Below are 24,167 nucleotides of genomic sequence, written 5' to 3'. Positions count from 1 at the left end.
TGAATGGGATCTTCAATTACATCTGCCGTAACTTTTCTCGCGGGGGTGGGGGGGTGTTGATCTATTCTGGTTATTCATGTTACCAAAGTTTTTCTGCTGATTCCGCTCCATGGTTATTTTACTCCCTTTGATTTTTCCCCTGGGGCTTTATCGAGGGCCCGTACAGTGTTGTGGCCTGAGAAACTGGGGCTCTGTCTTGTGTGGTGGGGTGAAGTGGTTCTGTCTTGTTTTCAGCTGGTTTCTGTTTGATCCTATTGTAACATTTACTCTGGCTTGAAGTCTCAGCTATTAAGTCACCCTGCCCGTCCACCTCTGGTACCAATTGGAAAAGGAAAATCAAACCTTCCTACAACCGCATACCCAGGGCACTGCCTGAAAAGTCCTCAGTCTCTTAGTTCAATTCAAAAGGTCCAAATCGATTGTCTCAATTGGCACCTGTCTTGGGTGGGAGAGTCAAGAGGTCTCTGGGAACTGGATCACAGGGGTCTGGTGACTACTCTGATATGGCTTACTCCAGTGCAGCGTGGAGTCAGGAGGAGCCACCTAGCAAATAGATCAGTCTGGGAAGGTTGATGTCTCCTTCCCCACTTTGCCCCTCCGTCGGACCCAGTCACTGGTATCTCTGCAGATGGCTAACCTAGTTGCCTGTAGTGAACAGATACTCCAGGCGTTTGCACCTGCCTGAATTGCAAGGAAATCTGCCAGGCCCCTGCAGTCTGCTGCTATCTAGCAGGAGGAGATGGGGCCTGACATCTTTGAGTGCTTGATGCAGGTGTAGGGGGAGGTGTTCACTCAGGCTTAGCCCTGTCCCTGATTGATGTTGCTAACAGAACAGAACAGAACAGACAACTTTGTGGGATTCTGTCTCTGTTTCTGCTAAAATTGCCTGCAGAAGACAGGCTGTTCTGAGTTCAAACATCTTTGCTGCTGGAGGTTTGTGTCCGATTACCTCTCTGAGTCGGCCCTGCCCTGGAAGCTTCCCGGGTTTGTGAGCAGCGTCAGGCAAATCCTTTGCTCACTGGTGGCCTCCTCTGGTTGCCCAGGGAGACAGGGGGTGTGGCTTCAGAATATCCAGAAGTGAGCTGTTCTGCTGTTAAAGAAAAACGGCTGTTGATCTGCCTCCAGGAACTGCTGCTCTGGTGTGGGCACCCAGCCGACCCTTTTCTCCTCTGTCTCGCACCCCAGAGTCAGCACTGACCAGCCGCAATTTATGTTCTGTCCACACCCCTCGAGAGATCTCCCAAGAATCTGGACTCCTGGGGGGCAGGCTCCCAGTCCCCCGAGTAAGAGTTGGGGGGAGTGCTGGGAGCTCAGTGCTGGAAATGGGGAAGCTACAGTTTTACTCAGTTTTATGCCTGACCATATTGTTGCCCAAGGAGGGCTGCTGCACCGCACCGCAGGGAAGTGCCGCCGAGGCGTGACTCCCTTTCAGCCAAGTGCTCTCTCTTTGCTCGCGTGTCTCAGAGTCAGGGCTGACCAGTCGCAGCTCGGGCACTGTGTACTCCCCTTGAGAAATCACCCAAGGATCTGAACTCCTGGGGGACAGGCCCCCAGACCCCGAGTAAGAGTGGGGGGGAGTGCTGGGAGCTCAGTGGGGAAGCTAGAGTTTCACTCAGTTTTATGCCTGGCCGTATTGCTGCCCGGGGAGGGCTGCTGCACCGCACTGCAGGGAAGTGCCGCTGAGGCATGACTCCCCCTTAGCTGGGTGCCCTCTCCTCACTCTCATGCCTCAGAGTCAGCGCTGACCAGTTGCAGCTCGGGGACTGTCCACTCCCCTTGATAAATCACCCAAGAATCCAAACTCCTGGGGGACAGGCCTCCAGACCTCAGTGTGAGTGGGGGGGGGAGTGTTGGGAGTTCAGGGTTGCTGGCAAAGGATATTTAAAGTTTTATACAGTTTTATGCCTTGCAGGAGAATGCCATGGCACCCTAGTAGGGGAGGTAGGTCCAGTTTTTAGAAAGTCTCTCCCGTGGAGTGGAGTGGGAGGGCCTTTAATTTCTGCCCATTTGTTTAATTGTGGGGCTCTTGAGCCGGTCTCATGGGGGAGGGGGACTCCCATCCACTTGGTGATGGATTTTGTACCTTTTGTTTGCATCCTTGTGATCACAGCTTGCCTCAGCGGTGTTGATGTGCGTTCTTCAACCTTCTCTCTTGGTGCAGCTCAAATCCACCAGGATACTTACTAAATTTTTGTCCCTTAACTTTCCTTCTGGACGGGAGCCTCTGTGGAAAGCTGGCTTCAGTCCACCATCTTGTCTCTCCCCCAGTATATTCTTTTTTTACTCTTTTTTTGGATCAACGTAATTTAAGTGTGATGTAGAAGTTTAACTATAGATTCAAGTGTGTCATGAGATAAAAAACAGGTTGACAAGCTGCAACCCCTGGCATCCACTAATCCATGTGTATCTCTCCTGTCTAATTATGTTATTTCATGAATGTGATATAAGTGAAAGCAAGTGTATGTATCTTTTTGAGATTGAATTTTTTTTTTCACTGAGCATAATTTCCTTGAGGTACATCCAAGTCTTGTATCCATAATGTGGATATATCATTAGTTTAACTATTCACCCTCCAGGGAACTTCTGGGTAGTTTTCAGTTTAGAGCTATTATGAACAAAACTGCTATAAACATTAGTGTGGAAGTTTCTGTGTGAAAATAAGTTTCCATTTCTCTGGGATAGATTCCTAATTGTGCAATTTCTGGTTGTAGAGTAAGGCCATGTTTATTTTATTTATTTATTTTTTTTTGAGACAGAGTCTCACTTTGTCACCCTTGGTACAGGGCTGTGGCATCATAGCTAACAGCAACCTTTAACTCTTGGGCTCAAGTAATTCTCTTGCCTCAGCCTCCCGAATAGTTGGGACTACAGGCATCTACCACAACACCCAGCCATTTTTCTATTTTTAGAGATGGGGTCTTTGTCTAGCTCAGGGTGGTCTCGAACTTGAGAGCTCAGGTGATCCACCCACGAGCCATGCTCAGTTTTTAAAGGAAATGTCTATTATATTTTTTAGAGTAGTTACCATTTTATAATCCCACAAGCATTGTTTGAATGAGTGGTTTTATCATTATTTTTCATTCGAGCCATTCTTACAGGTGTGTAGTTATATTTCATTGTAGTTTTCATTTGTACTTCTCTAATGCTAATGATGTCGAACATCTCCCAACAGGAAAAGAACCCAACGCGTCCTGTGTGGCAGAAAGTATTTTCCAAAAATGCCAACAATATCACTCATCCCATGAGCTCTTCTTACAGTATGACTGAATTCCCCCTGCACTGAGAAAGACCCTATTCTTCCTCCCTGCTGAATCTGGAAAGGCTGTGACTACAGTGGAAGTGACGCTATGTGACTCCAAGGCTAGGTCATAAAAATGCCATGTATTTCGACCTTGCTTTTTCTGGATGCATTCTTGGAACCCAGCTACCATGCCATGAGGAAGTCCAAACCATAAGGAGAGGGCACATTCTAGGTGTCCAGTGACAGCTACAGCTGACCTCTCTGCACTAATTACATGACATGTGAGTTAGGGTGACTTCCAGAGACTCTAGCCCCAGACACCATCTAACAACAAGTCTCCCTCCCTGAGCCCAGCCAACCCTTGGAGCCATGAGAGACAATGTTAAAATGAGTGTTGATGTATGACCCTAAATGTTGAGGTGCTTCCTTATAACTATAATAGACAATTGGAAAAGTTTTCTCCACTGTATAATGCTCTGTGCTAATACGTTAGCTTGACGCTAATGCACTCTCTGCCTTTTCTTAGAGCAGCCACATTCCATCTCAGCCCTCTTTCTGTTCAAGAGAAAAAAATGTTTCCTTTCTCTATAAAAAGTGGAGAAGCTCACTGAAGTCAACATGGTGCTCTGTTCTGAAACATGAATGAGAAAACTTTGAGCAGCACGGCCAAGGGGCATAAGATCCACTCAGCATGCTGTTGTTCCCAATGCCTGGAACTTCCTTGTCTCTGACAGCCACAGGGTCCAACCCCTTCCATGTCTCTGCCATGATGCCACCACTTCAGAGCGAGCTTCTCTGACCAGCCTCCACAACAGAGCCCACCTCATCACTCTCCGTCTTGGCTCTGCCTAACTTAATCGCAGAAAACTTAGCACTTATCGCTGCTTATCGGTGGTGATTTGTTTGTTTATTTATTTGTTATCATCTTCCCATCTTCCAAATAAGTCTAACAAAAGAAGTGATTTTGCTTTGTTTATCCCTGGGACACAGAACCATCCCCAGAATGTGATAGACATTCAGCAAATTTTTACTGAATGAATGAGTGACCAAACTGTTAATAACGAAAACACTACATGTCTGTGTCTGTGGGGTCTTTGCTAGGCTCATGCAGGTGCAGGGCATGTCTGAGACAAAGGTTCTATTTTTGAGAATGACAATTGAATGATTTCATAATCTTGCTTCTTGAAGGGAGGGGAGATCTTTAAGAAAGCTGATTAAACAATGACTTATTATCTTGGTCTTATGTTTGATTTTGATATTGGATATGAACTTACAGCAAAGAAGCCTATATCACCAATCTCTAGAAATAGGGAAAGGAAGTCTGGCTTGAAACTGACCTGCTTTGCTTTCTCTGTAAGTACCAGTCCCCAGAGGCCATTGGTGGACCAGCTCAGTGTTCTGTAAGTTGTGTTCTGACACCATGGGCCTTGCCTATATGCTTTCCTGAGTCAGGCCAGGGGAGGATTATTGTCCTTTTCTCATAGCTCTGCTGCTCGATGGGAGATTGTGCAAAAATGCACTCACATTTTTCACCTCCCCATATCTATATCCCTCTGCTATATGACTTTGCATCTTCTCCTATGAAGAAGTGGAGCCTGTTTTTCCTCCCCTTGGACCTAGGCTTGGCTCTGCAGTGTGACCTACATTAGAATACATGATATAAGCAGAGGACACAAAAGGGCTCATGTGCTGTGGCTTGCTTCTCTTGCTGCTCTTGACAACTTTGCTCCAGGTACTGTGTGAGTGAGTCCACGCTACTCTGCTGGGAGATGAGTGATACTTGGCCTTGCTGCCTCCACTGTCCTGAGCCAGCCAACTCCCAAGCAAGGGAGGGAGGCCCTCAACTTCTGGCTGATCACAAATTCAGTAGAGACCTCAGCTGATGCCACATGGTGCAAAGAAGCGTTATCCCAGCAGAGGCCAGCCCAGATGCCAGCTTACAAATTTGTGAACAAATAAATGGTGGTTGTTTCAGGGCAGTAAGTGCCTTGTTACATAGCAAAACCTGATTCATATATGCTTCTATACCTGTCTTTCTTGAAATTTCAGGCAAAGCAAAAAGCACAATTTAAAATTGTCCATTAAACATAATTCCAAGTTTGCAAATTATGCATACAAGTGCATGGAAATATGGGAAATATAAATAATGGGTTGGGGTGATCTTTGTTTTATCCTCTATGCTTCTATGAGTTTACAAAATTTTCTATAATATTGATACAGGGTTCCCCCACTAAGGACTGGACAGGGACCCCTATTCTCTGGGCCTGGTAAGCTTGGAAATGAAATCCCCATCTCTAGGCACAAGCAGGCTGCCCTTTCCAGGCCACACCCTCTGGGCTCTAGCAAGGTCATGAACAAACCAATCTGAAACGTTTTGGTTGGCTCCACCTTGAGTAGGGAGCTCACACCCTAATCCCTTCCCTGAAGCAAAAACTGCCCTAGACTACAGACCCATGCCGGAGACTTCTGACTTGGATCTTCCCCTTTGCCAGAAGTCTGGTGCTTTTTACTCTTTCTGTATTCTTTTCTGTCTAATAAAAACCTATCTTACCATTGATCTGTCATCTGTGGGTTCATTCTTTGAATCCCCAAGACCAAGGTCCTACTGAAGAAAGAAATTCTGGAAACAATATCACTTACAATATTTTAAAAACAACAATTTAAAAAAAGAGCCAGCATGCTTGGGCAGTTTCTTCTGGCAATCCTTTAACTATTACTCAGCAAAGTCTGATTTGACACAAAGGCTTACCACATGGCCGGGGTATAAAAGACAGGTACATCAAGGGGATGGCTGGCTCCATTTATCCAGGGCCATTGGTTATGGTGGGAGTCTCATTACAAGGGCCTACATGGTGGAAATCTATGCTGTGAAACATTTCCATCTAACTGAGTCTCCACTGGAGTGTCAACTCATTTATTCCTTGGCTCCTATAGTCTATGTTCTGCACCCTGGTGTGGATGATGAGTTTTAGCAGAATCCTTTGTGCAAGTTGTAGTGATGGGGAATGCAGAAATCTGGGCCTGGAGATATGCCAGTGTGGTAAATGTCTTCTGTTTATCCTCTGGATCCATTCTTGTCCAAGCCTTGGAAAGCTAACATGTATGGACTAAATTAATGGCTTCTAAATGGGTTCCACCAATGGGGGACACCAATAGGAATTCAGAAGAAACAAGCAGAGTAAGGTTTGGATATTTATTCTCTCAGCTCCCATCCTGCAAGTTCACTGAGGTCTGGGTTCCCCCCACCAAATTCAAGGGAGCCTAAACATACCACCAGTCTCTATTTCCAGATTCTGATAGCCAGTTCCCTGTCTCTCTTCTTCAGGCATGGGATATCCGTCAGAATGGAGCACATTCTGGAGCACTGCACATTCTGTGGCCTAATACTTATGATTTTTCTACATCTGTCCACACTTTTGTAAATGCTCCTCAGATTACCCAAGTGGAGGAGGTCATCTATCTCCTGCAAAGTCTCTCAACTGCAGATATGCTTGTCCACAGAAACAGGGTAGACACAGCCCTTTTCTTTTTTCTGCCACAAAAAATAGGAGTGTGGCAGAAAAAGAAAAGAAAATTTCCATAGTTTCTTTTACTTCCTACACTCATTGTCAAGGAGGCAAATTATCCATCCAACTCACAGGTTATTCTGACTAACAGGATGACACAGAGGGCAAGATGGTAATTTCCTTTTTGTAAGCCTTCTGGGAAGAGTGGTGGGTGACTTGTGACTAAGAATTAGAATTATGAGAAAGCATTCTTAAAAGAATTATGTCCATTACAGATGAAGCGACAAGGCTAACTGTGGAGGGGCAAAACATGAAAATCTTACCCGGCCATCACTTGTCAGGAGGATGGAGTCACTCTTTATGTCCCTATGAATCACTCCTTGGTTGTGAAGGTAGGAAAGAGCTCTCAGAACTGACAGACAGACGGTAGCTATCTGTTCTTCATTCATTCTGGAAAGGAAATAACATTTATGGGATAAAACAGGTTTGAGATTGTCTTTAAAATGCTCAAGAGAGGCAGCTTTCACGGGTCCTTGTGAGCTAGTCTGTACTCTCCAGCCTATATCTGGAAAATATACAGGCAATGGAAAGGAAGCCTTTGGGATCTGATTGTGAGAACAAAGAATTGGCACCAAGGATGACAGGTGTCAAGCATGAGTCATGCTATTTGTAAGTCAAGGAAATAGATGGCTCTTGGTCAGCTTTGGGGTAATTATACAAACATACTTCCAAGAACTCTTATAGATTATGCCTTAGGCCAGCGGTCCTCAAACTGCAGCCCGAGGGCCACATGAAGCGGTGTGATTGTATTTATTCCGTTTTGTCTTTTTACTTCAAAATAAGATACGTGCAGTGTGCATAGAAATTTGTTCATAGTTTTTTTTTTTTTTTTTTAAACTACAGTCTGGCTCTCCAATGGTCTGAGGGACAGTGACTTGGCCCCCTGTTTAAAAAGTTTGAGGACGCCTGTCTTAGGCACTGACAAACCCCTGGGGTCCCACAGAGAAAGCACAACTGAATAAGCAGGCCCAGTTCCAGGTGTGGCTACTGGGTGATCTTGAAAAGTCCTTTAAACTTCTTCAAGTCTCTTTTTCCTAGTATTGGAAATAGGGACAGCCACTTTGGATTTCTAAGCTCTACCTTTGAGGCTCACCCTACTTCCCCTTCACCTCTCTCTCTTTCTTTCAGGAATTGGAGGGTTTTGTGACTGCAGGTCTGTTCTGTCAAAAGGAGATTGGACCTAGAAGTTGTGAATGGACAGTACTTTAATAAATGGACCCTGGGAAGGAGAAAGGAAGCAGAGCTTTGGGTGTGTTCTCCCACCTTTCATTTGCACCCTGGTGGAGATAGTGTTTCAGGCTTCAGGCGAGGAGACTGAGGTCAGGTGACCTGCTCAAGGTTTCCCAGCTAAGAGAGTGGCCAGGTCATGATTCAAACCTCGCTTTTTTTGAGTTGGGAAGCCGTGCTGTCCCACATTTCCCCTCTCTCTCACTGCCTTCACCACCCAAAGGCTGGATTTTCCTCATGGGTGAGCTAGTTCAGCTGTTGTGGGAGGAGGGGTTAGGTGAGAGTGACTGGGCAGCAAGGGGCTACTGCAGGTGCCCACAAAATGACTCAATTAGGCATTGGACTAAGTCATCTGTATATAAAACTTCCTCCCTATTACAAAGCTTTTTGAAGGCCCAAGTGAAATAACAAATGGGAAGAAAATAGCCCTTGAAACAAACTATCATGCAGAGGGCAGTCAGGAGAGACAGACCTGTAATTGACCAGAGATTAAATTTAAGAACCACCTTGGGAAACTCCAACAACCCCAGATAAATCTTAGTGCAGCAGGACAAGGAAATGGATGGCCTTGAATTTGTGTTTCAGTCTTGTTGAAGCCAGAAAATCTTGCTTGGATAATTCTGGGATTCAAAAGTAATGTCTAAAGGAGATAGCCAATTAGGAGAGATGTCTAAAGGAGATAGCTAATTAGGAGAGATCTCTAAAGGAGATAGCTAATTGAAGGTATAAAGTGATAGGTATGAATAAATACACTCTTCCCTTGACAGCAGCAAAATTTATCTCATACAAAGTTAGGTAAGAAGAAATGTTCTTGCCTGAAACAGAGAGGAGATGGACAACTTGTGTTCTCAGTTTTGTGCCTGGTGTGTTGGTCATGGTGCTGGATTGTTTTTGGATAATGATTCTCACATGTGCCAAGAGCACATCCCTCTTGAGGTTTACAGCATCAGCATTAGGGGGAAAGCTCAAATATACCTTAAAATTAATTCAGGACCAAAAAGAACCATCTTTAATAAAATTTATTGCTCTTGAATTCTATGAGACTTGAGTTATTTGAAGCAGGCATAAAGATTCTTTGCACACAGACTTTACCAAAAATTAATTGAATTGACCCTTCATCACTGAGAGATGACCTTTAAGTGGAACATGTGACAAGTGCTACTGATTCCAAATTCAATGCCTTCAAAATTAGCCCAATCAACTGAGAAATGGCTATTGCTTTCCAACTTCTACAGGAAACAAGCCTGGTATGGGATAAAAATGTTTCAGTTCTAGAGTCAACTCCAGATTCAAATCCTGGCTCTATTCCTTGTTAAATGTGTGGTCTTGAGAAAGAAACTCTTCATCCCTGAGTCATAGCTGCGCACCAACACCTGCCTCATAGATGTGTGATGGTTACATGTGTTAATCTACGTATGAAGAATCTGGCAGTGCTTGGCCAGGTTTCCTTTCCCTTCTGAAACCCTGTTACCCAGAAATTAGAAGGATGTAATTTAATCCTAAAAGATGCTAGGTTAATGCTAAAACTCCAGTATGTATAAGAAACACCTGAGCATATGACTATCATGTGGATCCTTGTTCAGTTGATCTGGGGGGTGCTTGATACTTTTCATTTTTAATCTGCTCCCAGGTCCTCGGACCACAGAGATTTGCAAGTAATTAGATGTCCTATCAACCAATGAACCAATCAATCAATCATTCAACTAAATAGTTATTCAAAATCTAACATAAAAAATTTTCTGAATTATCAGCTTAAGATTTCTAATTCCAAATATTCATGGTGTTCTTTGATGTACAATTGCTCCTTGCTCTCTAGACCTACTCTGCCATTAAGGGTAAATCAGTTAACAAAACAGGATGGAGAACATTAGAAAATACAATGAATTCTAGAGAGCCTAGCTTTTAAGTGTTTCTCACTGATATAAAGAAAATGGAAAGGAACCTTACAAAAGGAGATCTATAGAGAGACATGAGTAGCTATTTGAAGCTTCTGAAGGCAAGAGAAAAGCCCCTCTCTTGGACATTCTTCTATTGATTGCTTTATATGTAAATCACATTTGCCTTATTCTTAGATCTTTCTAATTAAGATGATTTCATGTGTTCTTTTTTGGTGGGCATGTCCTATTGCTACACTAACAAGGGTCTACCAGCTGACTTGTTGGTGATAAATGTTCAATGTTTTTACTCACATCTCTTCACTTTTTTTTTTTTTTTTGAGACAGAGGCTTGCCCCAGGTAGAGTGCAGTAGCTTCATCATAGCTCTCTGCAATCTCAAACTGAAGCAATCCTCCTGTCTCAGCCACCCAAATAGCTAGGACTACAAAGGTAAGCCATGACATGACCAATTTTTCTGTTTTTAGTAGAGATGGGGTCTTGCTCTTGCTAGGCTGGTCTCAAACTCTTGACCTCAAGTGATTCTCCTGCCTTGGCTCCAAGAATTCTGGGATTGCAGGTGTGAGCCACCATGCCCTGCCCCACATCATGATTAGACTGAGAGCTGCAGGGACTTGAGACTTTGTCTCATATTCGTGGAGAGGAAGCAGCATATTCTATCCCTTGCAGAATTTGCCAAGGCTTTCTTCGTATATTGCCTTCCACTTATGGTGGTTTATCTGGGCCCACTATGGATTTGGGTTCCATTTCAATAATGTTGGTTAATATTTAATACATCTTCCTCATGACAATTCTCTTGACTCTTTGGCATTTTATTTACAAGCAAGACCAAACTTAAAGTGTAACATGCTGTTTAGTATGTTTCTTAGATCCTTAGAACCTTGCTTCTCCAAGTGTGTTCTATGAATCAGAAGCATTGGCACCCACCTAGGAGCTTGTTAGAAATGCAAACTCTCATGCTTCTCTCTATTCAATCAGGATATGCATTTTAAGAAGCTCCTCAGTGATTTGTACACACACTGAAATAGAGTAGTGTTGTTTTAACACATACTCATTCCTCTGCATTCGAAGCCTGTTTTCCTCTCACTTACTTTCTTAGTAAACTCCTATTCATCTGTCAAAACCCCTCTCAGATATCACCTTGTATTAAAAGTCTTTCCTTGGGTGGTGCCTGTGGCTCAAGGAGTAGGGCGCCGGCCCATATATTGGGGGTGGTGGGTTCAAGCCTGGCCCCAACCAAAACTGCAAAAAAAAAAAAAAAGTCTTTCCTGATTCTACCTGGTAGAGACATTCATGCATTCTTCTATGGTACTTATAAACATCTTCCTAATTCTCCACAGGTATTATCTTGTACTTATTTCTCATCTGTGACTTCCTTAGGTGGGGCGATGATTTATTAGTATCTTCTGTATCTCCAGCACTTAGAAAAGAGCCTGACACATAAAAGTTACTCAATAAATACTTAATAAAATGACTAGAACCAATTCCTCAGGGAGGCAAATAGCTAAAGTAACTGGTAATTAACCATTGTTACTTGCAAGACTATTTCAAGACAGAACTAAAGAATTTCTCTCTTGTGTAGGTTCATTATTCTGACATAAACCATTGACTGATCCTCTACCTGCCCTTCCTTTCCAGGTCCCCTTGGTGGCACCTGCACACAGAAAGACCAGGGCAACTCAGGAGAGCAAACCTCAGTTTTAAAACTCTATGGAGGTGATGAGAACTTCTATTACTTGCCACTGAAACATCATTCTCAGCATTTTGCTGATTTTAAATCAATGGGTATTAATGACCTTCTGAGGGCAGGAAGAATGCTAATTGAATGAATGAACTATTCATGCATGATATAATGGCATTCTGGAGAATATAGTGGAAGGGGTAGGTGTGCTCCCTGACTCCAAAGTGATGACAATTTATGAAGAGTTCATAAAGACAGTCAGTGACGTTTTACCCTGGAGGAGAAAAAGAAACACCTTAAGTTATAAAGAAACATACCTGGTGTGTGTAACAATGTCTGTCAAGGCACCACCTTCTAGAAACTCCATCACCACCCAGAGCTCATCACCAACAAGGTAGCTGTTGTACATGTCAACCACATTGTCATGGTGGTAATCCCGCATTATCACAACCTGGATGAATGGGAAAGATACTTTTTGACTTGTGAAGGTGAAATTGTGATTGTGTGATCATACTGTAAGTATAATTGATTGAGAGGTATCAATTATGGGAGGATTTGTTCAGGAATCTACTATAGACAAAAAGCACTAAGCAAGTAGAAAAGAAATCAAGTTAGTAAATTCATGAGAAAATGGCAGGTCAATCAGGAGAGAGAGAGAAATAGGCATAACAATAGCAAAGTTTGCATTTACAGGAGGGAGTTTTGTTGACTGTTCTGGGTGGGGGGATATGATCAGATATCCCTAAGACTTTCCTTTAGCATGAACTGTTCACACTTCACAGGTGGTTATCCTAGCAAAGGGTTACCAACTCATGGTTAAGTGAGTGAATGTTGGGGGAGTCCCATAAGTGAATAAACAGTTATTAGGGGTTGGGTTACATGAGAACAACTTAACTTCTTTTGAGGAGAAGGTATGTATTGACCCTGAGAGAGGTTTGGGCCCAATACCAAAGAATACATGGTAAAGGTAAAAATAGAGATGATGTAGGCATAAAAGATGCTGATGAGCTTGTTAACTAGAGAGAGCTTCCAGGAATCGTTGCCTCATAGTTGCTTCCACTTGAGTTTTCAGAATTAGTGGTAAATAATAAACTACAGAGTTGTTTATCTTTATCATATCACCTTGTCTGTTCTGACATTGTAGTTTGGGAAATAAATCCCTGAAATCAGGAATAGTGGTCTGGGAAGATGTTGAGACCTACTCACTCTCTCTGAGGGAGCTAGAGATGCATGCAGCTGGAGCTTTATATGAGCCACAAGGAAGAGGGGTCCAAAATTATTATAGCTGAGTGCATTTGCACAGGGTTTATTTATGGATCAAACAATTTCTGTACACTTTTGAGAGAATGAGAATGCTCAAAATAGAAAGTGAAAGAGGTCAAGTGGCCAAAGATTGTCCAGGGAGTTAGGAGGTGTGGTTTGTACATCCTTTGCTAGAGACGGACATATTATCTGACATTGACATCCTGACTTGATATCCTTAGGACTTAGATTTCCCATCTACAAAAACTCATGTCTCTCCCTAACTTTCTCATAAAATTATTAAAGAGATAGCACTACTCCAAAATTCTATGTTTCCTAATAGAGTTATTCCTATTTTCCTACCTATTTTAGAGCTCTTAAATGGTAAGTTCAAAAGGTAGTTGAGAAAGTGGAAGGATATGAACAACAAATGTATGGAAAAGGGTCAATACTTTAATATACCAAGAGCTCTTGCACATCAATAAAACAAATACTACTACCTTAATTTAACACTGTGCAAAGGACATATTATTTGATAAAGGAATAAAAATGGCCCATAAACATTTAAAAATAAATTCAGCCTTCACTAGTAATAAAAGTCTGGATTAAAACAGTAAAGCTTGTTCATGTCTATCATATAAAGAGAAATAACATGAAAATCTCCAGTGACATTAAGGAGGGTGAAACAAGGTTATTGGTGAAGGTCCAAATTGGTACAGACTTTCTGGAAATTAACACTATTCTTCTCAGAAAACTTATGCATCATTTGGTCTGTTTATTCCATTTCTAGGAATCTAAGAAAGTTATCAGATATGAGGCCAAAGACTTACTTACCTGTAATAACACTCACTGAAAGTTTTATAAGTGACAAACTGGAAACAAAATAAATTAGAAACTGGTTTAATAAATTTGATACATGTTTATAACAGAAGATTATTAGACTATTAAAATGATGTTTCTGACACATCATTAAGAAAATGTTAATTATCTTATTGTATATCAATAAATGTGAATAATTAATATGTCAATATATTTATTTTGTTATAAATATCATGTATGTAATATATTTTATACTAATTTTAATACTATTAACTTATTGTTAATAATAATTGAACATTAGAAAGTTACCAGATGACAGAGGGCACCACAATAATGTATACACATTTTTTTTAATTGTGGGGATTCATTGAGGGTACAAGAAGCCAGGTTTGTATACACATTTTAAGTAAGGAAAAATCTGTATTAAAATTGAAACACTCAATGTATACTAATATCACTTGTTATCTTGTATTTTTATCTTGTACCTCTTGTGGTTGCAGAAGTCGAATGTGACTTGAGTATCACAATTTTAATACAGTTTTTTCCTTTCATAAAAAGCATATACATTTTTGGGTCACCTTGTGTGTGTATGTGTATATGCACACAGTCTCTCTCTCTCTATATATATATATAATTATCCCAAATTAAAAAAATAGAAAAATATAGAAAGGAAACCCTGAGATAAGAATGTAGCCTATTGTTTGGTGTGGGATTATATGGGACATTTTCTATACTTCTCCTATTTTCTACAGAAAGCACTTGTTATTTTCATAGGTGGGGAAAAAATCTTAAAGTTCTTAAAGAGTAATAGTCTCCTGGTAAACTGACCCCTGTTTAACTCTTGTGTTAAAAAAAATTGCCTACAAAAAATACATATGGTACTGCACCAGTTCATACCCCAGTAAATGGTGCGGCGTGAGACACCAGAGTGGGCTCGACAAGGCTTGGAGCTCGGGTTCTGCAGCCTCGGAGCTCGGGTTCTGCAGCCAAGCTGCTGTGTGCTCTCGGGCTGGTCACTTAGCCCGTCAGAGTCCGGGTTTTCTCGCTGAGAAAATGGCAATAGCATCCTTTTTCCCGAGAGGGTTGTGGTGAAGATCGACCGGGTTATGTTTAGCACAGGCTGATACTCACCAGTACCTCTTTATCAGCCGTGCATGCACAGAAAAAGACCCGAAGGAAATGTTACGAGGATGCCTTCACATTTTAGTCTTTATATTTGCAGTGCTTTTCTAATGCCCTAAAATGTACACAGAGGTGCTCAGAAATCGGAAGTGCACGTTACGCGGGAGAGGGAGGCTGACCCCAGCGCACCAGTTATTTACCTCGTTGAAAAGCAGTTCTCGCCTCTGCTGCTTCCGGAGGTCCATTTTCTTGACGGCGACTTGTTTCCCTGTGTGTTTCTCGGTAGCGATGCACACGATGCCAGTAGACCCTTCTCCGATTTTGATAAAGTTGTCCAAGTACTCCCTGGGGTCTCCTGGGCTGACCACCAGCTGCAGGGCCGCCCGGAACTGTTCGTGGGACACCCTGGAGGGCTGCTGGTCCGACGAGGAGCCCCAGCTGGGCGGGGGGTAGGTGCTGGACGCGATGCTGAGCGAGCTCAGGTAGGACGCGGTGGACACGTACTGAGAGCCGCTCTGCAGCGAGGGGTGCTGGTACAGGCTGGCTTTGTGGTACCCGGACGGATACTGGTGGCTGCTGGAGGAATAGCCTGCTTTGCTTTGACTTTGAGGTAGTTTGGCGGGGCCCCTGGGGTAGGTGTCGGACCCTGACAGTGGAGGGCTGAGGACCATCTGTGCTCGGTCATAATCCACCTAGAAGACAGACAGGGGTGGAGACGAGTCACACGCTGCACCTGCACTACGCTACACCTGCACGCCACAGCCAGCTGGGCAGGGAGCCCACCGATAGCTGGCAGAATGAAGGTCACCAGGATGTGATGAAAGGACTTGGCTGGCCACCTACAGGACTGGCTACCCCAGGAGAAGGACCTTTTTCTACTCGTGTGCTTAACCCCAGGAAGAGGGTTAATACCTGGGTCTTATCCCAGGCACACGTGTTGTGTAAGCCCTATTTTCTCCTTCAGGAATGAAAAGCCTCATCCCTCATTAAAGGACATTAGTCTTCAGCTAGCATTTTGGGAAGAAATTTCAAGGGTAAGGGCCTTTCCCCATGCTTCTGGGCTCACACTCCGCGTGCACATGACACAGCAGGAAAACGCAGCCTGGGCTAAGCAGCTCTTGCCTCAGTGTGGACCATAAGGTAAACAGGAGCAGGGTTCTCACCAGGTAAGTACAGGCAGGGTTGAGAGTGACCACACACTGCAGGGGTGCTTGTGAAAGGGAAGTTTGCACAGTTTGCAGAGACCCTGGAAAAGAACATTCCACTCTGATTTTGAAGGGTAGAAAGAGGAAATTTAGTGGAGGAGAATGGGGAAGGCAGGCGAAGAAATGACAGGGAAGCTGGGGAGGGGATCACTGATCAGGAGGAAGCTCTGGCCACCCCTGGCTTGACAGGGCCGGGATGTAAATATGCCACTTCATATCATGTGGTGTGTGCTCCCTGCCCAGGGTGGAAAATGCTAATCCATGGATGAACTCCCCCCGACCTGCTGTAAGATCACGATGACAACACACAGTGCTGACCACAGAGAAGGTAATCAAAATCATTTTTTAATTGGATCTCAGGCTCCTTCTTGACACAATGTCCTGGGGAAGTCTCTGTCACTCACTGGGATGTTCCAAAATGACATTATCTTATCCCCCTCCTCCACCACCAGGATCCAAATCTGCTCTAATATGGTAGCTCCTGGCCACATGTGACTACTTAAAGTCACTAAAAATAAAATAAAATAAAATAAAATAAAAAAATTCAGTTCTTCAGTCGCACTAAGTGACATTTTAAGAACTCAATAGCTACTAGGTCACATAGCACACAGCTAGAACATTTTGACCACTGCAGAAGAGTCTTTTGGATGACACTGTTCTATATGGATTGATGTAGTATATTCATTCATTCATTCCACAAATTAATGTTTGAGCAACTATTATGTGCTAAGCACCATTTCAGGTGCTGGGAGGTGGGAGGGTCTGCTGCAGGGCCAGCAACGCTGCTGTTTCAGCCTCAAGAACACCACACTCTACTCAGGCAAATCCACCACTCCAGGCACCCTTTGTGCCAACCAGAAGGCACCAGAGCAGCTGCTAATCTGGGGCCCCATCCTCAGAGGTTTCAGAGCAGAGAGAACAGATGACATTGAGGTGCATATTAGAGATGACTTCTGACTCTGCAGTGAAATCAGCCTCTCAGAGCCTGTCTTCTTATCTATACAATGGAGTAATATCCACTTCCTTAGGTCATTGTGAATTTTAAAGGATTGACTGTGCATTGGAATGTTCAAACAGTGACTGGCCAATAAATTCTGAGTGGAGTTGTTATATAGAGTGTTATATATAAAGTGCTCAGTACAGTAGTGGGAATGGAAAGGGGCTCAACATGCTAGAAGGGGTATGTACCATGTGTGCGCATGACACAGCAGAAAAACGCAGCCACCTGGGAAATAAATAGTAACCACAATATTAATAAACTAGCATTTATTAAAGTTGTACAAGGTACCTGTGGCATATACAGGGTGTCCATAAAGTTTATGTGCAATTTAAGATAGTTTTCTACACCCTGTATATTCCTATACATCAACTGTCAAAACAATAGGATAAAGTGACTGTAATTATAGTATACAGGTATCGAACGCTGTATAATTATGATATTATCTTCAAAAACAAGAGCATCTTTTTCTTTTTCTTTCTTTCTTTTTTTCATTTTAGAGAAAGACTCTCACTTTATCGCCTCGGTAGACTGCTGTGGTGTCACAGCTCACAGCAACCTCCAGCTCTTGGGCTTAGGCGATTCTCTTGCCTCAGCCTCCTGAGTAGCTGGAACTACTGGCACCTGCTACAATGCCAGGCTATTTTTTTGTTGCAGTTTGGCTGAGGCCGGGTTCAAACCCGCCATCCTCGGTATATGGGGCCGGTGCCCTATTCACTGAGCCATGGGCACTGCCCTCTTCCTTTTCTTTCTTTTTTTTTTTTTTTGAGACACAGTCTTACTATGGTGCCCTTGGTAGAGTGATGTGGCATCACAGCTCACAGCAACCTCAAATTTCTGGGCTTAAATGATTCTCTTGCTTCAGCCTCCCAGTAGCTGGGACTATAGGCACCTGCCACAATGCCCGGCCATTTTTTGTTGCAGTTGTCATTGTTGCTTTAGCTGGCCTGGGCCGGATATGAACCCACCAGCCTCGGTGTATGTGGCTGGCGCCATAACCACTGTGCTACGGATGCCGAGCCAAGCTTATCCTTTTTTAGGACTGTGTGCTACACAAGAAAAGTGTGCGTGTGTGTGTGTGTATGAATGTATACAATGGTAGTGGGGAGAAAGAATTGTCAGTATAAATTAAACAATTGGATTCTTCCTAAAAATGAAGCTTGAGATTAACCAGAGTGTGAAGAGAAACAGGGTCTTCAACTTTGATTTTGAAAACATGTCTCGGGAGCCATCATGTGCCATTATCTTCCCGTGTCTTCCTTGGAAGATTTGCTCCTGCACTTTCAACAAAACTGAATTCATTCCCCAAACACATGTAGAACTGATCTCTGAAGATACATTTAGAGCAGAAAAGCTATATCCTGCAGGAATCACATACACACTTCCCACTGCGGTCAGCCACTATTCTTCCTTCTCGTCTGTCAGTGGGGTTATCAGAGTCCACTCTTCACAGCCGGAGTGCGGCACAACAGCGGAGAGGGGAGGAAGGCAGCCCGCACCAAGGGGACAATTTCCAGTTAAAGAAGGACGGCAGAGTTGTTTTCTGGAAACTAAGTGTCTCCGAAATTAGGTCATTGAGACACAAAGATGCTATTTTCTTTCTTGCTGCTAGTAAGAGGCAAATGAAGAACAACGACTATCACAAAAGATGGTCTTCAAAGCCAAATGCAAGGTGCACCATCAAAGGAGAATTGACTGTTCGCCTCAGATGAGAGAACACGGGGTGTTCCCTCGGTGGACAGACAGCTGACTCTGTGAAGGAGAAATGCGTGGGTGACCCTGCTTGGGCCCTCGGTTGGATTGTCACCCAACTGCAGGTTCCATATCTCACTTGTGATATGCTTGTGACAGGCCTCATCCTTTTTACTCTGGGGATCAAGCAGAGAGCAATTGATCCCAATCTGTGGTTGATAAAACTGAAACACAAGGACATAAAATGGTCCCCAAACAATCCAAGGGAAATGGCCCTGTGCTCCCAAAAGGATTATACACCCTAGTTCTTCCACCCAGTCAGTCTCCACTCTAGGGGGAGGGCATCCAGCACACCGGCCCCAAAGGCCTGCGTTCTTGGTTGTCTTGGCATTTCTGCCATTAGTGGTCACTTCTCTGTTCCACATGATCAAGGCTGGGGTGCTCCTTCCTCATTAAAAAGCACTGGGCTTCCTCTGGGAGACAAAGTCAGGCTCCTGTTAGATGTCTATCCTTGCAGGAGTAGCAAATACCAGTGTTAATAATGATGTTTGATATTTGTCAAGTGCTTTCCACACTCGACACAGGTATTCTAAATACCCTGTGTACACTATTGCCTCAAGGTAGACAATTAAATAGGCCCCATAATCTTCCATTTTATAAATAAGACAGGGGCAAGGTGGGTTTAAGTAGGTCATGCAAAGTTCCCAAAGCTACTAAGAAAGTAGAACCTAGGATTCAAATCCAGAGTCATTTCAGCATTTGGGCTCTCAGTAAGTTCACAGAACTGGAATTCAATGACAAGAGAGAACGTGGTCAGGACATAGGCAGCGGGGCAGGAGCAGCAACCACAGGGATAAAGCCTGGTCAGAGTGTTTCACTGGGGTCCAGATGTCTGAGCAGCCTGGAGCAAAATGCAAGAATTGGACCAGAACATGATGGATGATCAGTGCTAATGCCTGGGAGGTGAGGGAGGATGGAAGAAAAATTGAGTTTTTGTTATTTTGTTTTTAACAGTCTTGGCTCAGAGAAATCAGCTCCAGATATACAACAAAAGAAAAAGTCATCACAGCAAAATGAGTTAATCATCTATTTATTTCATCATTTTCACTTTTCTTTTGGTCAAAGCAGAACTTTGCATTCAGTTACAACACCCAGGCTTTCTTCTGTGTGTTCTTTCAAGAACTAAAGCTCAAGCTTTTTTTTTCTATGATGAGGCCTCCTTGCCCCCCTTATGTGGCCCTTGGACTTGGATAGTTACTTAATTACCTTGCCTTATGCTGTCTTTCTCATGATTGCCTATATTTGGAAGTGGGTGAAACAAAAATGATTAATTTCTCTATACCTACTGTTTTATATGCATGTGTTTGTGTATGGAAGAAAGACAAGCGTGAACTGTGCAATATTTCCTACAACTTGATTCACAAATACATTCTAGAAAAAAATAGGGGAAGGCTTGGAGTCTATGTGAGCATACCTATCTCTAGTACTGTGAAAGGGATGTGGGCTCTGATCATTTAGTGACATCACAATGCAGTGGACAGGACCAGTGAGAGTGACGATGTTTAATAAGTGAATCCAATGTATCCCCCATCATCCATGATCCAAATCATTTCCAAAAGACATGCGCATGTATTTGACCCCCACAGACCTTGTAGCAAGGCACAGGTGCAGAGCAGGGGTGGTTAGGTAGGAGCGAAAACAACAAAGGGATGCCACAAAGGCTTTCTCTCTACCCTTCTGAAAAGAACAGTCCTTGATCTTGTGAACCAGTAACTCCCTAGAAATGAGGCCATGATCTGCATATCTGAAGGATGATTTCCATATGGTACTATGTATTAAGAGAAGACTAGGTGGGCCATTTTGCCAATCATCACCCAGATTGCCAAATTGCTCAGCCGCAGTGTTACCGGCCTACTAAATGTCATTGAAAATTGGATACATTTGGGTGGCACCTGTGGCTCAAGGAGTAGGGCGCCGGTCCCATATGCCGGAGGTGGTGGGTTCAAACCCAGCCCCGGACAAAAAAAAAAAAAAAAAGAAAATTGGATACATTTTGAAAAAGAATTCTCTCTACAGGAATCTTTAGAAATCCTAACAGAATGAATAAACAGTCATGATTTCGCTCCTTTTTGAACTGGTTAATAACATACACTTATTTTTTAGTTTCCTGCCATCTTTTAATATACCATATAAATGAATTCTTAAAGAAATGTGCTTTTTTTTTGCATCAGTATTCAAACCCTATCAGAAATTAAAAAGAGGGGAAAAAGACTGTATTATACATAGGAATAAATAATTCCCAGTTAACAACTCAGGTGGATACTCTTCCACAATGAGCAGAACATCTCTAATAGTAGGGTCAGACACAGGCTTGCGATGTATCAAAATTATAAATAATTATAGCAATGAATTCATTTAATCAATCAATTTCACCAGTGGTGCGCTGGGGTGGACAGGGCATAAAACTCCACACAGCTATCAATTGCTCCGATTACAGCTGGCTGTCAGCCAGAATTCCCCTGATCCATGTTCGTTAAATGCACATTAATCTGAATTTGGCAGTGTAATCAAGGACCTAACTGAACTGTGAAATTGAATTCTGCAGTAGAACATCATTTGACCATTTTATGCCAAGGCTGGAAAAAAAGGCTTGGTGAGGGAGGGTGGGAGAAAGAAAAGAAGGAGGAAAAATCCCACTGCAGCATCTATTTGTCACCATGGCCTTCTGTACCGATGACAGGGGGGCCGCAGCTAGATCGCGCTGGATGGGTGTGTGGGTGGGGTGGTGGCACTGGGAGTCTGTGCCCACAGAATGAGGATGGGGGAGTTTTGTGAAGGATGGAGAGTTACAGGGAACAAGAGGCTGTGGGTTCTAGTGTTTGAGAGTGATATTCCGATACACCTTTTCTGGGGTCCGATAAAACAGAGACTGCTCATTTCAAAAGTGACAAAGCCAGACTGGGTGCTGTTTGAGTAAAGTGAATCCTAGCCCTCTATTATCTGAGCATGGGATGGACATCTTCAATTGTCCTGACTTGATTCAAAGGAAAACATAATAGGATTAGCCTTGGCTTTGGGAAGGGCAAATGACTGCTTGCAGGAATTCTGGAGAGAATCACGAACTCCTATTTTCTACAGTGACAACTTAGAGACTGGCAGTTAGGGGAATGGGATTCATTAAATCCTGTGACAGGTACGTCCTTCTGGTTGTACTCTGCAATTCCAATTCTCCCTGCTATGGGCTGCACGGAGGAGGGGCGGACAGCCTGGCCCAAGGCTGCGAGTCTCATGTGTCTCTATTCTTGCATTTCCAGCCTCTGCTACTCCTGCTGAGGTGGTTGCTGTGCTGAGAGCTTCAGAGCTTCCCAGACTGCAGGGTGTTAGGGAACTGTTCTGCCTCCAACTGCATCCTCATAAAACTGTGGCTGCTGCTCCTGTTTGAGGTAAAACTTTGACTCGTCCTGGCCATGGTCAGTTTTCTCTGAGTTACTTACTTTCATTTACAGAACGGAGGAGACCTATTTCGTAGTAAATATTTTATATTCACCTTGGGCAGATGTCGAAGGGGTACAACACACAATGTGAGCTGCCGTTCAATTTCAGTAAAAGAGGTGAGCACGCATTACCATTGTCAACGAGCGGTGTCTCCTGGGTCCAGGAGCACCTACAAAATAAGGTGTCTCCTGATGGAGGGGGCTTGGGAAGCAGGTTAAGTTCCATGTGGCCAGACTCACTTGCTGCATTTACAACCTGCACATAGCAAAAAGCCACATACCACGTTTAGAGTTTTGCAAGGGAATCTCACACAACTACTACTTAGGATCCCTGCTTAAACATGTAGGAAATTATACCTTCTGACATAAAATCTGAAGAGGCATGTACTTTCCTGCCTTATGAAATATATGGCAAATACACGCTGAGACAGTTCAGACCAGCAGCTCATGCCCTCTAGAAATAGGCAAAGCTTAGTTAAAGGAAGAAATAAATAAATCTGTGACCCACTGGCTCAAGCATACAGGTATTTCAGGCTCTTCCTTCACCTCTGAATTGTCCTATCCAATTACTCCCCTACAGATGCTGCTCTAAAGTTGACCAATGTATCCTCTATTCAAGAGCAGCAAGACAGAGCAGATTATTCTGACCGGCAGTCCATCACTGCAGCAATGTGGAGGGATTCTGAGCCTTTGGGGACTGGATCACTGCCTGAGAATATTCAAATGTGTCAGGGCCTCAGAGAGATGGGGACAGAGAATGCCAGGTTAGATTCATTTCGCTTTTAATTTGGTAATGGGAAAACCCACTCATAATGACTAAAATATAATTTATTTTGAATGACAAGAGCATTCATGGGAAGATGTGTCCATTCATATGCAAAGGACACTTAAAGCCCCCCACCAGAGGGGACAGATTTTAGATATTGCACTGAATCACCTCTCTTGGAAATTTTATGAGCCTTCATGAACATCGTATATGAGTCTATAGGTAAAGAAAGCAAATCTAAAGGCACTAGTTCCCATTATTATATTAAGCAATTAAGTGCTTCTCTCTCAGATTTCTGGTGCAGTTGCCAAACCTCACTAGCATTATCATTTCATAGCCCATCGGGCTCCTAATGGATCTCTGAGAGGTGTTCTGGGACGCTAAATAGAAAAGAAGTCATTCTTTATTCCTGGAACCATGCCTGAGTCTGGGCATAGCAAGTGCCACAAAGAACAGCAAATGATTAAATTATTGATGCAGGAAGACTGGGCCCAATGGTTCAAGTGCTTTTTCCTTCCAGAGAAAACAAACTGATAGCTCAACAGTGAAAGCCGTGGAACTGTTGACCCCAGGAGGAAAGTCTGTGAAATTACGCCATCCTTTTCTCAGTGCCATCATTCTTCACACAGAATCCCTTACTATGCCAGAGTTACAGCTTTGGTCACTTTTGGTGCCTTGTGCAGAGAGCCTGCAGGGGTGAAGTGAAGCTGTTGTTTGGAGATATATACTTATGAAAATTCTCCCTTGTATCTGCCTTCCACAGGAGGTCTGTGAATTTCATTCATTCTGGAGAGGAGGGACAATACTGGGGTGGACCTGGGTCCTCAGGCCAGCTCAGTTCCTAAGGTCTTGCATGGCCTTGAAAAAGTCACACAGCTACTCTGGCTTTCTACAGCACACATTTCTAAAGCAAGGACAGTCATACTTATAGGCTGCATATAGAGGCTGTGAGGGAGGTCAGATGGAATTTGTTCCCGTATATTGAAAATTTATAAAAGATGAAACAGAGGGAAGATTTCTGTGGCTGGTGGGAATAGATAGGGTGACACGTTTTCCAATCAGAAATATTCCCGGGAATAAGAGCTAACAGTGAGCACTTCCCACATGTTAACTTATTTCTGTTTATTAATCTATTTAATCCTCACATTAAGACTAACGTAGGTACTGAAACACTGTACAAATGAGGGAACCAAAGTGCAGATAAGATCATACAGCTAATAA

At 43.3% G+C, this 24,167-nt stretch overlaps 1 protein-coding gene across 1 annotated transcript in view; it reads right to left on the bottom strand.

The window, feature by feature from the left end:
* The window catches only part of PAK5 (p21 (RAC1) activated kinase 5), a 363,878-nt gene that overhangs the window by 24,175 nt on the left and 315,536 nt on the right, over positions 1-24,167 (bottom strand). Inside the window, exons 5-7 of the mRNA XM_053574481.1 lie at positions 14,993-15,484; positions 11,927-12,060; positions 7,071-7,197 (exon numbers count right to left, since the gene is read on the bottom strand). Coding sequence (XP_053430456.1) covers positions 7,071-7,197; positions 11,927-12,060; positions 14,993-15,484 — 753 coding nt within the window. The remainder of the gene's footprint in view (positions 1-7,070; positions 7,198-11,926; positions 12,061-14,992; positions 15,485-24,167) is intronic.

Source organism: Nycticebus coucang, chromosome 21 (assembly GCF_027406575.1).
Source record: "Nycticebus coucang isolate mNycCou1 chromosome 21, mNycCou1.pri, whole genome shotgun sequence".
NCBI lineage: Eukaryota > Metazoa > Chordata > Mammalia > Primates > Lorisidae > Nycticebus > Nycticebus coucang.
Note: the sequence above shows the minus strand (reverse complement) of the source record. Positions and strands in the feature narration are given on the sequence as shown.